The 18,353-nt window shown below is 38.4% G+C and overlaps 1 protein-coding gene across 4 annotated transcripts; it reads left to right on the forward strand.

Annotated features, from left to right (window-relative positions):
- Positions 1 to 2,659: 2,659 nt before the first annotated feature.
- Positions 2,660 to 17,797, forward strand: LOC308140841 (uncharacterized protein). 4 transcript variants are annotated; one of them, XM_080510785.1, is made up of 15 exons: positions 2,660 to 3,115; positions 5,965 to 6,028; positions 6,288 to 6,353; positions 7,665 to 7,712; positions 7,806 to 7,892; positions 8,014 to 8,110; positions 8,229 to 8,243; positions 8,326 to 8,352; positions 9,782 to 10,015; positions 10,682 to 10,708; positions 11,822 to 11,842; positions 12,411 to 12,511; positions 13,169 to 13,207; positions 14,018 to 14,056; positions 15,274 to 17,797. In XM_080510785.1, the coding sequence occupies exons 2-15, from the start codon at positions 5,987 to 5,989 to the stop codon at positions 15,322 to 15,324; spliced, it is 894 nt and encodes a 297-aa protein (XP_080366911.1). In that variant the 5' UTR covers positions 2,660 to 3,115; positions 5,965 to 5,986; the 3' UTR covers positions 15,325 to 17,797. The 4 variants fall into 4 exon arrangements, with proteins under 4 accessions (XP_080366911.1, XP_080366913.1, XP_080366912.1 ...); XM_080510787.1 differs by having other exon boundaries at positions 2,660 to 2,989; XM_080510786.1 differs by having other exon boundaries at positions 2,660 to 2,913.
- The last annotated feature ends 556 nt before the right edge of the window (positions 17,798 to 18,353 follow it).

Genomic DNA, 18,353 nt, shown 5'->3' on the forward strand with positions numbered 1-18,353 from the left:
CCACCTGCTTCGGATTTGATCTCTTTGCGTGTTTTTAAGGCCACTGCGGCATAACTTTTGTCCGACGCTCCGTTGAGCCGGTGTTCCTCACGCTGCTCTGCCACAAACAGCCATTCAATGCAAGTTTTTCAATCAATGCAATTCCTCCGGGAAACCGAGACGATTTACTGTCCTTTTTCCTCTTTTTTTTTTTTTTCTTTTCTCGGAGATTGTGCAACGCCCGGTCAGTTAGTTACAAGTATTGCAACACCAACAAACCCCCCCCCCCAAACATTGGACTTGGCGTAAGAAGTTCGTGGCTCGTTTCCCAAACTGTTGACTGCTGACTCAGCATTTTCAGATCGACAGCTGCAAATGTTCCTGCTACAACTCCTCTACCTCTCGCCCGCCATTAGTTCTCCCACGTGTTACATGAAGGAACTTTCTCGGTGCTATTTCTCATTCCAGGTCCTCCTTTTGTTTTCTGCCAGCGACGGGTGTGTTTTTTGGGAACAACATAGATTAGTTGTCGGGACGCAACAAATAAAGCAAGTAGATGCAGAAAACGTCTACATTTAAAAGCACACTGATGTTTGTTTTTTTGCTTGTTGTTTTTTTTTTTTTTTTTTCAAGCCACGACCTGCCTGATAAACCAACCTTGTGCCTGGAGCTGAACCACTCAAGTATCTTAAGCTATTGATTTAATTATCCTCTCATTTTCTCTATGTGCCGCTGACGTATAAGCTGCTAATCTGTCTCATTAGTTCCACGTTAGCGGCGCTTTTCTTTTTCATTTGCCCCAAAAAACACAGAATTAAAGTTGATAGATGCTCATTAAACATTAAACCGTGGGGGAAAACTCCCATTTACCAGTTGATTGTGTCAAAATATGGAGCAAATGTGGAGGAAATTTTAGATTTACTACATTCAGCCGGCACTTATTGACCTTTTATATATATATATATATATATATATATATATATATATATATATATATATATATATATATATATATATATATATATATATATATATATATATATAATTGCTTGACTAATTAAAATGTATTTGTGGTTTTTTTTTTCCGCCTCTAAAACTTATTGAATAATTAACTCATCTCCGTTATTCCATTTTGGGTGAAAGCATCCCCCTGATTTCTTGGGCAGATAAGCCCCGCCCCCTTTTAAGCTCTTGTTTTATTTAAAAATCAAGAAATTTAAAAACTTTTTCCATGATGAAGCAAAAATAACTTCTGGTGCCTCTCCTTCATGAGTCAGTGAAGCTTTTTCACAGTCCACAGTTTGGACGATGAGCCGCTCAAAAGAAAAATCATTTAACTTCAAACTAACACGTGATTCGCTGGTTTGTTTTTTGTTTTTTTTTAACCGTAACTTTGCACAGCTTCTGTATTTCCTTCCGATTGTTTACCGATTCCCAAATGAAATATGTCTCACTGTTTGGTGTTTTCTTGTTCAGAACTTCTTTTTTTTTAACGTCAGTCGTTGACCATGTGAAGACGGTTCACAGATGGTTATGGTGTGTTACGTAAATAAAGGATTTACTGACCCCCCCCCCCAAAGTGTGTGTGTGTTTGGTTTGTTCTCGGTTCATAGTTTTAAACTTGACACCAAAAATCTAAATCAACTTAAAAGCATAAGTGACATCCTATATTAAAAAGGAAACGCAACATAAGTAAATGAAATTGACTTAAAAAAAATTTATTGATGCATTTTTACCTCTAAAAAGAAAAAACAAAAGTATAATACAGTATGAACACGGACTAAAGGCTTCTACAAACCTTGTGCCTAAACTCATTTTAAAGAGACAGTCTTTAGGAAGGGAAAGTCAGTCGAGGTTCAGCAGCCTGGTGACTGTTCATGAGACCAACATGAACAAAAACAAGACGATTCTAATTTTGTGATGAACGATTTTAAAGAAACTGCGTCAGAGCCCAGTGCATTGTGGGTAAAGATTATAGTGCACTGGTGTTCAAGGTTCTTTGGCGTCAGATCTGTAAGGAAACGAGATATAAAAATGTCATTTTAGAAGGGCACAGTGAATTGGATATAAAGAGGAACAGAAGTTTAACCAAACTATGTAGAAGATAATTGTCAACGTTAAAATAGGAAGACATTGTTGAATTTTATACCTACATATGAAAGATTTTAATGAACATTTTCAAAACTTTTTTTCCCCACTCATAGGCCCGTTTACACGACACCGCCTCCCAAGACGGAAAGATTCTTTCACCGTGGTGATTCCCCCTGTTGAAGCGCGGTTACTGCGCATGCGCACCCCTGCTACTGCAGCTTACATGCACCTTGCCAATAGATCAGCAATATGATTAGGAATCTTATTTTTTAGAAGAAGCTTTTTGCGTAAAATGAGAGGCGGGCACTGTTTTCTTGATATACTGTAGGTATAAATCTACAACTTAAAACTTTTTTGTTTGTTTATTTGTTTGTTTTGTGCATTCCGCCTGTGATAGCGTGTCGGCGGATAATTTACAATAGGGCAGAGGTGTTCCGATCCGCAAAGAACTAGTGGGACTTGCAGAATGAAGTTTGACATGTGTTCTATTTCTCTCAGCGTGTGAACAGAGCTGAGCCCCACCCGGGATCACTGCGCGACATAACTTCATTGTTTCCCCCCACGAACTTCCCCCTGATAGATTGCGGGGGTTGGTTCGTTTAAAACGCTGCCAACGTCCTCGGTGGAAACTCCGGGGGTGAGATCAGACATGAGGAGGGGACAAGAGGAGAAAGTGAAAGTAAAAAAAAAAAACCCTGAGTCAGTTGGCTGGCTTTCTGCTGCTGAGGCGCAGCAGGAGGACGAGACGCGACCAGAGGGTCTCCCACTTTCTCGTCTGTAGACCAACGGAGGAGAAAGTCGTCTCCTGTGGGACCGAGAGGACCGGAGAGGACCGGAGAGGAGGTGAGACTTGCGGGTGAAGCTGCCGGAACGACCCTCTGGACAGGACCGACCGGAGGCAGCAGGCTGGCGTCGATCTGTGCGTAAAATCCAGGATCCGTGCGTCCGATCAGCCGCTCGAGCTGCAAAATCATTATCGGCTGAGATCGGTTTTGTTTTTGTTTTTGTTTTTTTAAACCACATTCGAGCTACTAGACTATATGAGGTAAGCATGCCGGGTTTTTTTCTCCGCCCCCCCAGTTCGATCTGACTTGCCCCCACCTGGGGCTGAGTCATTAATTAATATTTTATTTTATTATCATTTGTCATTATTTCATGCAAGTGGGGGACCGAAGCAGGAAGACAACATTGTTTCTGGCGTTTGGAGTTTAATTCGGAAAGGGAAAATTGACTGGTGGCATTTAATATCGACTTTTGATCTTTCATGGTCATGTCATTTCTGTAGCCAAATGTTTCTCTTTTCTTCTTCTTTTTTTTTTAAGAAGTCTTGTCTTCAAAAAAAAAAAGTGGCTCAAGAAAAAAAAAATAGGCGTGCAAAATTTGTGCAAATAGCTAAAAGGGACTAAAACACAATAGTCAAATAGTTCAAACAGCGTAAACCACTGGGTGATGGTTAAAATTGCTAGAAATGAAATGAAATGGATAAATATTTAAATCAGTCAAAAGAAATTGTTCTGACTCTGTGGCCTGCATGCACCATTTGTGAAAATGGATTTTTTTTAAATAATTAACTGCAGTTTATAGTGCACCGGAACATCAATTGTTGCGGGTTTGCAATATGTTAATATGGTGATAATGCGTTTGGCTGTAAGTTGTGTACACGACCCTGCTTCACATGCAAAAATTATTAATATGTGAAGCAAGAAAAAATATTGTTTTAACCCCCTGAAATGTATTTCAAGACTTTTTTTTAATATATTTAAGAGACCTAAATAAGCATCGAAGAGGTGAAACAAGTAAAACGGATAAAATTATTATGAAAGAAAAATGGATAAAAGAAGAAAACAGCAAAAATAGGGGGAAATGACAAAATGGGTAAAGTTACTAGAGAATGCTAGAAAAAAAATACCCCAAAATAGTTCAAACAATTAAAGTAGGAATTAAGATATTTAAATTACCCAATAACTTTAGAAAATGGGGCTAAATGAAGGTGAATAAAAAAGTGAATTTTGAAAATAGGCTGGAAAATGAAATGGCCAAAATGTCTAACAGATTCCAATCTATTAAAAATGTCTATCCTTTTAAATTGAAGTTATGAAACTTAATCCAACACGAGATATTTATTCTACGTACGAGGACGACTTTATGAGGTGTGTCGTCGTCATTTCAGGAAAAGTGGCTAAAATGGCGCTGTCAATTTCCGTCGATTGGATCTTCTCGTCATTTTCAGCTGCAGCGCTTCCGGTCGTTCGTAGAAAGACGGCCGCGCACGCCTCTCGCTGTGCGACACGATACCACACATTTCGACAAAAGACTTTATCGCGATCGACTGTTGTGTCGTGGAGACGGTGAAAGAGAACCCCGCTTATTGAGACGTGACAGCGGCACAATGGCCCAACAAGGCTTTTGCTAAATGATGCCGTCACTTACACAACTCTGCCATCATCTGATCATTATCGACAATGCGTGTGGCGGGATTTAACCGCCGGTCTGCAATAAAATGTTACGCCGGTCGCTGTAAAATGACGAACCTCCTCCGATTCAGGTTCAAACGCAAGTTTGATTGGTTTTCCCTTCGGATATCCGCGGGTGAAAGTAGAAACAATGCAGTTTTGTGTTGCGCAAGGCCCCGATGCATGTCTGTGGGCCACATGGATCGAGGTTTTGCAAGGTGAAGCCTTAACTAATGTTTCAGAAGCGGCGGTTCGCACACGGGTCATGTTGGCAATGGAGGGGGGGTCACTTCCTTCCTTCTTGTGGAACGCCTTCATCATGAAATCAAACACTCGTCTGTCTGCCGAGTGTGTTTGTATGTGGTCTGTTGTTGTCGTCGTTGTTGTTGTTGTTGTTGTTGCAATGGGAGTACGTTTTCTTTGGGGATTTGAAGCAGAGCATTTGTGTTTTCATGCCGCGGTTTCACCATCAAAATTAAAGATTCGTATTTCAGGAGCTGTGATTCTTATCAAACTGGCTCTCTGATGGTTTAGGACTGTGGACATCTGTTTTCTCGTCAGAATCTAAAAAAAAAAAAAAAAAATTGGAATTGTGGGAAACTTCCCAAAGAGGACGTCACAGAGGAGAAAAAAACAAAAGAGGAGAAACTCCAACAGAACCGGGTGTTCCTTCATCCTGTGTGGACTGTCTGAATATTTGGCACATGAATTCTACACATTTCCTTCTTTTTATGGTTGATTGTCTTGTGTGGATCCCAGAGGGAGACACAAATGCTCCCTGCTCACGTTACTCTCGTGAAATCCAGCGCAACAGCTCTTCCACGAGTCCGTCCACAGAGGAGATGATGTTGCGTTCTGCTTCAGTCTGCTTTTATTGTTCAGGAAATAACTCTTCTTTTCCAACTACTTATTTTTCATGCAATTAAAAAAAAAAAAACAAAAAAAAAAACAACCAAATTATGTCAAAAGAATCTTTGGCAGCTGAAGAAATAGTATATTTGTTCAGTGAAATGCTCCAATCAGTTATTTAAGAATTAAAAATACAATCTGCATCAACTGTTTTCCGAACATATTTTTTTAATAAACGTTGAAATAAGGTCTGAAGCAAAGTTTGCCTTCGTCCGTTTGCTCCATTTTCTCTATATTTCATTCAAAATTTAAATGGTTTCAGAACAATATCCAGACTCGCATGAACCAGTATCTGATATTACATCAACATAGGTGCCTGTGAAAATGATTCACAAATTAATTTTCGAATCCAAAAACAGTGTAATTTTATGTCGATTACTGTACAAAGGCATTGAATATATGTAGTTTTTTGGAAGCGAGTTCAGTAAAAAGTTAAAGATCTATCACACTGCAACATGTAGGATTGTGGATCTCTATGTTTGTGGTCAGTGATAATAACTGCATAATGTGACTTGTGTTTTATTTGTCATAGGTGAATCCTGAAGGGTGACATCATGACATCATGGAGGAGCAACACCAACCTCCTGTTTCTCTTGGTGAGCTCATTGTTTCCACCGAAGCTTTTGTACAGTGCGTGTTAGTCCTCATTTTATTTAAGAAATGGCTGCAAAATCCCTCCTGGTCATCATTTTAATTGCACAACCTTTTGATATTTGGGAGAAAGGTCAAATATGGTTGACATGGCAGATTGCATGTAAAGGATTCGATTTGTTAACAACTGACACTGAGCGACTTAATCTTCTTATCCGTATTTAATATAATGTGATTTTCAAACTTTTTTTTCTGGTACATCAGGCACTTCTGATCATCATTGATCATTCAAAGGAAGACTGTCAACATTATATTCAATTTGATTTCTTGGTATGTATTCATCTTTTTGTTGTTATTTGCTAAATATATACAATTAGAGTCATAGAAGTGATTTTTTTTTTTTTTTTTTTTTTTTTTTGGTTTAATCCCCTGAAGTTGTACTTGACGTATCTGTGTCGTCCATTTAATTGTTTCTCGTTGTGCCTTTCAAATACTCGCAAAGCTTGAAGTTTTGGTAACACGGTTACATTTTATTTGCTCTGACGAAGTAACGTATTCATTCAGCCTGAGTGGGAACGTCCAGCCGACGCCAGGTCTTAACATTTCAGTCGGCAGCGTGGCGCAAGCGGCTTACCTTGGGATGATGGGCTTAATCTGGATCCTTTCAACTCGTTTGGCAAGAGAGCAAATGAAGTCGACGTTCATCGTATCGAAACCTAAAATTCCTCCACTGGAGGTTTTAGTGATTTGAAGAAAGTAGAAGAACTCCATACGTGACAGATTCGAATAACCTTTGTCCATTTTTGTCCGTTATATATTTTGAAACTTGAGAAAATAAACAAATGTATTAATTATATTCGTCTTATTGATTAGCAATAGGATTTTCATTAGATTATTCAATATCACATGACGAAATTTGACTCAATCATTTCTTGTTCTTTAGAGAGGAATTGACTTTCCTCATCATTTAGAATGAGAAACGTCTGTGAACAAACCAGATTTAATTCGTATTGAAATATATTCGTCATGGTTGATTAACTGCTGCATTGGGAAAGTGAAACACGAAGAAGCGTGGATTTAATGAAGAAGGATTTATTTCGATCCTTCATAATCGTGCGGTTCAGGAGACATAGAAATGGTTATGTAAATACGTTTTTCATCAAATATGTAAGATTTACTCCAGGTCTGCTTATTATGTTGTTCGTTTTAGCTAAAACGGCTTTAAAATGGGCAGACATTTTGTAAAAACCTTTTGACCTTTCAGCTGAAATCATTTTTTTCCCCGTTGCCATTCCTGAAAATAGACAAAGACTTTCTAATAAGTGGCACTTGGAATTATTCCATTCAGATTATTAGTCGGAATAAAAGAGATTCGCCTCAACATCAGTCTGAAAAAGTGGGTTTGTCTCGTTCTTGGGATCTATTGTTCACATTATGCCGAGTTCTGTGTCAGAACATCACGAGGAACGCGTCAGAGGTCGTCTTCACAACTTTGTTATTATGATCCTGACTAATGAGTTGTGGTAGTCATAGACATTAATTGTTACCATTTTATTATTATTCAAGACTCATTTTTGAAGAAAAAAAAGGAAGAAAAGCTTAATAATTTTTTTTTTTTTTTTTGTGCTTTTTGCTTTCAAGAGGCGTCAGACTGTAGACATTCCACTCATAAAGACTAAAGATCCCAAGGTGAGTGAAAACATAACCAGGAAGACGATTCATTCAGTCAAATATATGCCGATGTGAATAAGTGCGTTTGACTTGACGCTCCTCTCGTTGCAGGATCAATTCGAGTGCAGTTTAAATAGAATATGCCAAGATAAGAACGAGTTCTGCTACATATGGGATCACTGTTTCACTGAGGGAAACGTGAGTGTTCAGCCAAACTTTAACTCCTAGCAAAGAACTTAAGGAAACGTTGTTGTTGTGGTTGTGGATGTGTGTCCATCTAATTCTGTATTCACTTGCTCAACATGCCGTCTGTTCACAGGTAACACTTCCAAAGTGTGCAGGGGAACGGGGGAAAAATGTCTCTTTCTATCTCTTCATGTGCAAGCTGGCCTCCGAGATTAAATTACCAAGCCACGGTAAAGCTCAGCCAGAGGAACGGCGCTCTCATGAGTCGTCGTCGCAATATTCCCTGTTTTTTTTTTGTTTTTTTTCCTGTCACCACAACTTCTCACTTCTCCGTTTCTTGCTTTGCAGCTTGTAAAGGCTTCGGTGAGTACAAGATCCAGAATAAGCAGATCCCCGCGTGGCTTCCAGTTATCTTCATTATCGTCTGTAAATGTTTATCTTTCAGATGCTGTATTCCAATCCTCACCTACCGGTAAGCAACATCTTGTATTTCAAACTCAAATTGAGTCTATTGCTTAAGGTCAAACCAATATCAACACCTTTTTTTTTTTCTTTTTTTTTTTAAACAAATCTTTTTCATTTGTAATCCTTCAGTTTTTTTGTTCTTTTTTTTTTTTTTAACTTGAAAAGACTTTTTTTAAACTAACCTTTCAAAACAAAAGACTCCTTCGAGCTTAATAGTACAATATGTAATACGTTTTTTTTTTTTTAAGAATTATTGCATTTGACGAGAAAGTGTATGAGCTCCGTTTAAAGAGTCCGTGTGTCACGAGTGTCCACAGGGGACGCAAACCACATGGCCAGGGTCAAACTGGAGCAAAGTTTGTTTCAAATGAATCACTAAACCAGGAAAAACACACAGGAATACTGTTTGAACGCACACACTGAGAGGCTGGGCCTGATTAGAAGCAGGTGCAAGAGCACGGGCTCACCGGACGACGACAACAGCAAAAGACATCGGAGTAACTGCACAAGACACGCAGAACACAACTGTCAATATTAAACTTGCAACTCCATCGGGAAAGTAAACAATGAACATGATTACACTGTTCAGGTGCTTGAAGTTACACTGACGGCAAAGAATACTGTTCCAAGGTAGATAGTTACGCTGTAAATGTGGTTAAAAGAGGATGTAGTTAATTTTATTGCAACCAGTTTATTGCAGTTTTTTCACGCTTGTGGTGTGAAATGCACTGCAATGGAGTTTGAGAAACAAAATGTGTGCGTCTGGTTGATAGTTTTGCGTCCCGGGCCGAGGGGCGTGGGGGGCAAAAACTTTTTCTTTTTATAGACCAAAGTGTGAAAAAGGTTTGTGAACCACTGCACCAGATCGTCACTGCTGATTTGGAGAGGTTTGTAAATGAATTATTTGAAAGTCACACCATGTGATTTTTCCGGATTAGAGTTGCAGTTCAACTACGATTAAAAAATCGCAGGCCTCTCCATTCTTTGTAAGTGCGCAAATCTTGCAAAATCAGCAGCAAACTTATTTTTAGCCAATAACTCTCAAAGCTGATGGATGTTACAGTGATCAGTCACGGAATTTTTTTTTTTTTTTTTGCCTGCTGTGCTTGAAATGATGTCATACCACTAAACTAAGCCGCAAATTCAAACTGAATTTATTAGTGCTGTGCTGAAACTTAAAACTTTAGCCACGCTAAAAAGTTAAACCTTCAACATAACACAACTACGCTTAAAGGTGAAACTTCAACAGTGCCGTGGTGAGAATTGAAACCGCTCATTGTTGCACTGAGCGGATCATTTAAAACATCATTTTAATAGGAATCAAACGTAATCTTAACCTGTTTATGGTTAAATGTTCCCAGCGTTCGAAAAATGTATCATATCTTCTCTCCCGTAAACATGAAGCAATGACACTAGACTTTGCCTCTTTCTTTTAGAACTGTCTGCCATTTTAGACCCAACAACAACAACAACAACAACACCAGAAAGAACGACAACATCGTTACAGCCGAACGCCACATCAGTGCAGCCGACCCCAACAACAAACGCCACATCAACAAGCGCCACATCGACAAGCGCCACATCGACAAACGCCACATCGACAAGCGCCACATCGACAAACGCCACATCGACAAACGCCACATCAACAAGTGCAGCGGGCTCATGCATGGGTAAGCTGCGTATCCAGCACGCGATTCACTAATGCTTTTCCACAGTCACAAAACCTACATGCATTTTTAAAACGCCTCGTGTGCAAAGCTGCGGGTCATTTCCAGACTTTTGGTGGGGAAACACTTTGACAATTTCCTTGAATCATTTCCACCCTGCAACACTTTAACTGGCATCATAGCGTCCAGTTAGCGGATGGATGGATTGATTCACATTGGTAATCCAACGTCAGAAGATGTCGGTGTTTTCTCAAGGTGAAAACCTCGTTTGGACTTTAAATTAATGCGTCATTATGTCCATAAAACCATTAACTCCTGACAATAAAACTCCAGCTGGTTCCAGCCACGTCTCATACTCGCGGCCTGTTTCAACATAATTTCTTTTATCTACTGTCATTTTTGTTATACAACGCCGACGATGTGAAAATGGAAGCCGTCTGTTTTCTTCTATTGATTTTGTGTGGTTTGTAAAATGTTTATTGACTCTGAAATGCAATGTTTTAAATAGTTAATGAGCCCAACAATGAATTTCTTCCTCAATTTGAAGGGATTCTTGCACTCAGTTGCCAGTTAATCCTGCACATTTTTTGTTGAGTTTTCTGTTTTTCTGGAAAAAAAAATCTGCGTGAAAGTAGTCACACAAGATTTTGTCGTTTCTTTGTCTCACAGGCTACATTTCAAACAACAATAGTACAGGTGAGTCATATTCATACTTTTTTTTTATGTGGGGATGAAGCCTGCAATTTATGCCTTCCATCAAACGATCTTATCAGTGATTTATCTCCCTTTATCTCGGCCAATCCTGCAGCATTCCAGGTGTTTAGTCAGTAATTAACTTCAAATGCATGTTTTGGGACTATGGGAGGAAACACACCCAGACCCACATGGAAAGAACCTATATAAACATACATGTTTTAATATAGGTTTTGATAGAGGTTGATATAGGTTGTATATATGTGCATATATGTACAGAAAATATAGGAAAACGGCCAATTTGATATATGTCACATGTATTCAAAACCTATATCAAAACCTATATTAAAGCATATATGTTTATATAGGTTCTTTCCATGTGGGGGAAGTGACTTGAAATTTTAAAAAAAGGCTTGATTGACAAAATAAAGAAAACGACAAACCATTTTGTTATACAGTTCCTTCTTTTCCACCATCTTCATACAAGAAAGAATTGTCCTTATAAATGTTTCTGGAAAACATGTAGACATCATAGCTTTCCATCTCCTCTCACTTAATTGCCATAGTTAAATTACATAACATGCCAATTACATGTGATACCAATTTCACGTGTTCGCACATACATAAGTTCTTCTTGCATAATTGTTTTTTAGTTAGTTCTTAGTTATTGCCTTGATATGACAGTTGCCAAAGTGAGATATGGGCTATATATATATATATATATATATATGTGGAAATAAAGAAGCAGTACAGGAGACCTATAAGGCCTGTATATTCACATATATGCACCTCAATTTTGCCTATATGTGGCATATATATGCATAGATGCAGCATATATGTGCATATATGCTGCATATAGGTTTCATATATGTGCATATATCCTCAAACACACATGGCCCAATATGTGACACCTCTTGAGATACTTGACCAGCCTGGAGCAAAACTGTCATTAACACTCCTATGTGGATAAACATTGAAGCTCCTAAATTGAATCATTAAACTGACATAATTTAACATATTGATGTGATCACACTTTCAACTTGTATCCTGTTTGGTTTATTCTAATGCATTCTCTTCCTGCCCCCTACCCCCCCCCCCACCCACCACCACCAATAGCTGCCGGTCAAAGCGGCGAAGGTAAGCGTTTGAACCTCCTGACACTTGGCACATTTTCTTTGAAAGATAAGATTGAGCCGCTCTGATCAGTTAAAGACGGCACTATCCACGTTCTATCATCTCTTCAATATCCATGAATGACCGGCTTCAGTTAAGGGTGGGATTTTTGTGGCCATTTTAAACCGATTTAAACCAGCTACCCATTGAAATTATTGAGTTCATAAAGTAAAACTATAAAATCCATGCATGTTGATTACAAGTTGAGATATAGAGTTCTTCCTTTTAATGAAATTAGCAACCATAAATCCTTTAGTTATATGTGTTCTTCATTCAAACTCTAATGGCTGAAGTTAAAGTTTTGTCGCCCCCAATTAGTTTAAACCAATTTTCTTTTTTCAGAGCTTTAATAGTTAAGATTCGACGGTGATCAAGCCAACACTTAAACCCTGAATTTCGTCTTCTTGATTTAAGTCACTATTTTCTGAGGCGCATCATCTGCTGATTTGCTTCACAGACATAATGTTTTTGAACTGAATCGTGAAAATGATTAAACTCTGTGTTTTGTTTTGTTTTCTGCCTGATTATACAGTGAGCTCATACTGGAGAACAGCTTTCCTGTTGTCTGTGATTGTGTGTACTGGGCTGGTGGCTCTTTGTCTGTACACGTGGAGAAGGCACAGCCAACTGTTGGTGAGTAGAAATATATGTTTTTGTTTTTGAAGATGTAACAGTTGAATGTATAAAGAGTGAACTGGACAAATTACCGAAGGGACGTTGAATGCTATCGATATCTCAAGAAAACGACGTTCGTTTTGGTGAATGAAGCACATTTTCCTGCAGATTCTCTGTGTGATTTTTCGAACAACACTGGAGTACCCTACTTCCAGTTAAGAAGAACTCGGTGAAAACAAACACGCACGGTTGCAAAACGCCGATTAGATGACGACAATTGTAAAAGTTAGAAGAAAAAAAAAAAAAAGCTGAAATTTGACTGAGGCGGCAAGACGCATTTTCACTTGAATCGTTGAGTCGTTTCCACTTGACTTGGAATCACAGACCACAATAAGAGTCAACAGTGAGATGATAAGTAAGCAGTCAAGCAGCACAGCTATGAACACTGTTGAACACGTCCTACTTTTTGCTGAACGTTTTGTACAAGAGGGAGTGTGTTTGTGCAACTTACACCTCAAATGTGTTCGCGTGTGTTTTTGAAGATGTAATCGCTCGCTTTTTCATGGTTTCATATTTATTTCTGAGATGGCTTTGTCGTCACTGATATGCAAATGAAACCTTGACTCTCAGTGCTTTGTGTATGTTACAATAACACAAATGTCTTTCCCGTTGCAGGAAACCATCAAAGGTCTTAGAAAGATGAGGGAATTGCAGGTACTTTTGCTGATATTTCTCTTTTTCCATCTCGATTCACATTGTTTCCACCAGCTGTTACTGTGTACTGGACACTGGAGGTTCGGGATGATGACTCTCGGTGTGGGGTGTGAAAAAGAAACGATGCAGGATTGTTGATTAACCACCCGCGCATGTGGGCTAGGTCAAAAAGGACAAGATGCAGGTGGAAAAAAACCCCAACGTTCGTTCACCAGCTATTTCATTTAAAATGAGATGTTTAGTGATGTATTTGACATAATTGCACAAAAAAAAAGTGAAATTATAACTCCACACCACAAGGGGCAGCACTTTATCTTATCATCACATCCATTGGAAAATTGGGAAACTGTAAGTGATGGTAGCTAAAAGCTACGTTTATGAGCCATCGGCACTTAACTAGTAGCAGCAATAAACCTGCCTGTGGACAAAATCTGTACACGTTCATCATCACATTTAGTTTCTTTTAGCTGCCAACAGCTTTTCTTGTTGGACTAAGAATTAGACCCAATACTCCACCTAGTGTCCCCAGGCAGTAGTGCAGATAGAGACACTTTCAAAGAGATAATTCAATAAACCAAACAAATCTCCAGAAACTGGTCAAAATGTTAACTTGTATCTTTGTTATCGGTCCGTATGAAAAGTTTTTATTGTATTTGAATAACAATCACATCACATGGAGGAGGATGATGTTGCTTATATATTCAGCGACTACTACAACTCAAGTTTACTTTGGGAGTCCAGCTTGTTCCACGTTGCCTTCAGTGCCACCAATATGTCCTTTTCTTTTCATTTCAATCGGTGACCCTACAGCCAGATGCCAATGGGAATGAGTCTACAATTTTAATGCAGGTAACTGGAACATGGAACATTTTTGAGCTTTGCCTGTGATTGTTCAGTCAGTCATCTTTCGTCAGACAAATGTTTCTATGATAAGCGATTGTATTTTGAATTAGTCACCCAAACACAAATGATCTTTTAAAAAAAATTGCTATTGTTTTAAGGTCAAACTTGTGTTTTTGGCTCTCAAAGGGGAGGAGGGAGCGTGTTTTACAATTGTGCTGAAACCTAAAGTGACATTGCAGACTCTCAAACATCCGTACCATCCGACTGGCAAACACTTTAAAGCAAAATGTGAGCATGTACTGCTGGAAATAATGCCAATTGTTGTTTCGTTAAAAAGTAAAAGCTGGATTTTGGATTTCTCAGATGTAGCAGTGAGAGCGCGTTTTCTGTTACTTCCTGTCCCCTTTCATCAAAGTGTCTGAAAATACCAGAGGCAAGTGTATGTGGTTATCCTGGGCTTATTATTAACGTCGCTCTAAATAAATCTGCCAACTTCTTGCTCTTATTATTGTGAGTAAATTTAGATGAGCACGTCAAGCTTTTCCCAGATCGGAGACATTCTAGGTATGAAGGAAAAGGAAGGGGAAAGTACGCAAACCTTTAATGTAATGACTGTGGCAGATGTCTAAACACACCTAAAAGACAACAATAACAAACGCAGGGTGACACATTCATTAAACTGCATGCTCACATCGTAAATTGCGCTCAGTTTGGGTACATTTTACAGGTCGCGAACTTAGAATAAATACCTTGTTGACAGGACAATGAAAACGGTTGAAAATGGAATCATTTCGCTTTTGGTAATACGGGAAATGATCAGCCATAAAGTCAAAACCATGGGAAAAAGAAGTGCGGCAGATGAGATTCAGAAACAATATTTGATGATGAAGTCTGAAAATAAGTTGTGGAAAGCCAGCCGTGAAAAAAAAACACAAAAAAAACCCACTCACTGCGATGACTGCATGTTCAAAACAAATGCATTTTTAGAAAATGCAAATCACATCCGTCCTTAAGCATCAGCTCCTCCCAGTATTCATAAATGTGCCTTCCTCCTCTTTGCAGCCGCGAGTAGATCAGCATTCCCATGTGTATGTGCTTTATTTTATACTTTTAGTAAATCAGGCCATAGATACAAGTCTTAAACTTTTTAAATAGAAGGTGGAAGATATTGTCTCCAGTCCAAAGTCACGAACTTGTCACTTGTTTTTTTCTGTCTCCTGCAGTGTGAAACACCTATAAATGACGCCCCTGTGAGTAATGACAGCCTGCATTAAAGACCAGAGTGGGTCTTTATACTCTGAATGCACTGCAGCTGTGGGAGGTTCCTGTATATGAACGCTGGTTCCACGCTGGTTCCACGCTGGTAACGCGCAGGAGAACTGAACGCCTGTGGCCTGAATGGCCCACATTCACAGCACCAAGGTGAAGTTTCACTTTTGGAGTGATTGTGAACGTGTCTCAGCATGCCACTCTGTCCATGTATCCAGATGGAGGATCTCATTTAACAAGCATTGTCTCTGAAAGCTTTGGTGTGCTACAAGGACTGCTTGGTTGTACCAGTAAAATCGACGGAGATACTTATTGAAGTAAAACAAGGTGTTTCTCCAATGGTATGTTTGACCGATACCGACAGAAGCATACTCAAATGGTTAAAGCGGAGATACCACTGTAGAAACCAATATTAAGAGAGTCTGCCAAAGGATAAAAATCCATTTTTGTAGCGAAATGCCTTGGGTTTGATCACATTTCAACAAAAACTTTGGAAAAACCCAACTTATTGGATTAAGCTTTATTGTAACTGGCAGGTGAAATGTCTTCAAATAGATTTACTTGTGTGTTTGTGCCAGCCGGAAAGCCCGACGGCCCAACACCACTTGAGATATGGCACTATTTTCTGGACCACAGCTCACTATAATATTATAATATTCGTATGTACCAGATTGCTGCAACAAAACAATTTCCCTTGGGGATGAATAAAGTAATTATCTATCTATCTATCACTCCACATTCTGTTCTGTGGTATTTATATCACCATATTTAAAATACTGTGCTGAGATTTGGTTCAACACATGGCAAATCTACACTACAATCACTGTCTACACCTCAAAAAATACAGCAGAATTCACAGATTTGAACAGCACAGACTATGAACAAAGCATCAAATAACTCACGACCAGTAACATCCAGAAACTATTTGTTTAAAAAAAAGAGGTGGGGGTGTGGGGGTTAAGGAAAGAACTAAATTTTAAACACTCATTTACATGCACAACTTCAAAAAAAAACATTTAGTATCTCAGTATGTGGAGGAAGACTGGGTAACAGACTGTCAAGGAGCTCAAGCTCTCAGCAGTTCAAACAAGAAGAAGAGGGGCCCATGCACTTAGTGTTTTCACTGTGACAACTTGTTTTTTTTTATCCATTACTTAATCACTTGCTTCCTTTGTTTGGTTTTTAGGAAGATGTGATGTGGTTAAAGTTTAAAAAAAAAAAGAGTAAATAAAATACAATTTTAATTATTATCAATTTTAAATGATACCAAATTGAACAAAGAAAGGGCAACACTGCAATTTCAAAATATGGAAGACATCTCTAAATATGCACGCTGTGTTGTTTCACTTGACACTTTATTGTTGAAACAGTTTAGTTTAGGCACCAACTTCTGAAGCTTACGATCACTCTTTCTTTTGTTGCTGTTTGCATTCCGCTAACTTCAAAGTTATCAGGTCAACTTTTATTTGCAATATTGCTCAGCACAATCATGGCCAACTTTCCCATTCAAGGGTCCAAAAATAAGATGATGGTGCCCTCCAGTGGTTGTAGTAATTATTGCAGAAGCAATGTTGAGAGTAGCACTATGAGAAAAACATTAATAAACGCGGTGGGTTTTTAATCTGCTTTCAAATATAGTAACATTTTCAGAGCCAACAACAGGTAGTTTTAGTGCCTAAACTTAACCAAACAGCAACTTTGTGACCATGACAACAATTATTGTCACTTTGATATTTAATTCACGTTCACATCGAAGCAGAAATTGTCTCTCGGACTTAAACTCACCAAGTTATCCTGGAAGAAGTCATGTGCACCTGGTAGTGCTAATCAATTGAAATGATTGAGACAAATGAAGAGAGTCACGCAAACAAGAAATGTAAAAAAAAAAGTGTGTTGGTGAAACATCACACTTGTGAACCAGATAATATACATCGAAATGGAGTATTAATACTGAAATCAATACTCAATCATGTGTAATTTGTCGCTGATAACCTTCTGAGCCAAATATGAGAGAATTATATAACCCAATAACACCTATTTATTGGTTTGAAGCCACTCAAAGATGATAGTTTGACTGTGATGAAGATGTCGTTATACGTTTTTACTGTATTAAACTAGAGCGGCAGCTCACTTGTTAATGCTAAAATGTGATGAAGCTTGATGTGATAAAGTGATAAAGACACATACTAATCTGTGAAGTATATTCTTTGAATGTATTCTAAATGGCTGTCAACAGGTGCGATCAAATACACTCCCAGCGTCGTCTTATGATGCATTATAATGCATGTTACAAAATAATACCTTACGAATATAATAGTGTTGTCACACAGTTACAGTATTGTCAGCTCATGTCAGGAAAATGACTCGCAGCCCCACCCGCTTCATTTCTCATGTGTCGCAGATCAAAATTGCTCATCTTGTCTTATCGGATGTGTTGTTCATTTTGTTGTGGGTGCAGCTGTTATCGACTAATGTCTTCAGCTATTTTTCTTGACTTAATTTTTGTTGTTGTTGTTGTAATAAAATACTTTTTTAAAAGTGTTGTGTCTGGCTCTTTTTTTTTTTTTTTTTGCATTCTTTGTTTATATCTTTATTGTGCCAGTGTAGTTATTGAAGTCATTGCAATCACATTATGTTTACAGAAGACTTTGGCATATCTGGTCAGGGTGTACGTATGCGGCATGTTCTTTTTAGATTACCTTAGATTTATTTTCGATATTCCTTCATGAAAACCACCGAGGAGGAATTCCAAACGTTGCAACCTTTTAAAGTCAAATAGTGCAAAAGTATCCAATGTGAGACATACAATTATCAAATATATATTATTGTATAATAATAGGGTATGTGTCTTCACAAGACTGTAGAGATTTGGGTGTGGTACTCTTATCAAAGCGGCTGCTAAGATTGTAAATAGGACATTAAAATAAGTGGTTTCTTATCAGACTTTTTCTGACCTACTTGTTTCCCGAATGACTACCCACAATCACAGGCGCAAACATAAGGTGCGAGGGGAAAGTAGTGAAGTGAGATGAAA

The sequence above is a fragment of the Blennius ocellaris genome (assembly GCF_963422515.1).
Source record: "Blennius ocellaris genome assembly, chromosome: 16".
Lineage (NCBI taxonomy): Eukaryota > Metazoa > Chordata > Actinopteri > Blenniiformes > Blenniidae > Blennius > Blennius ocellaris.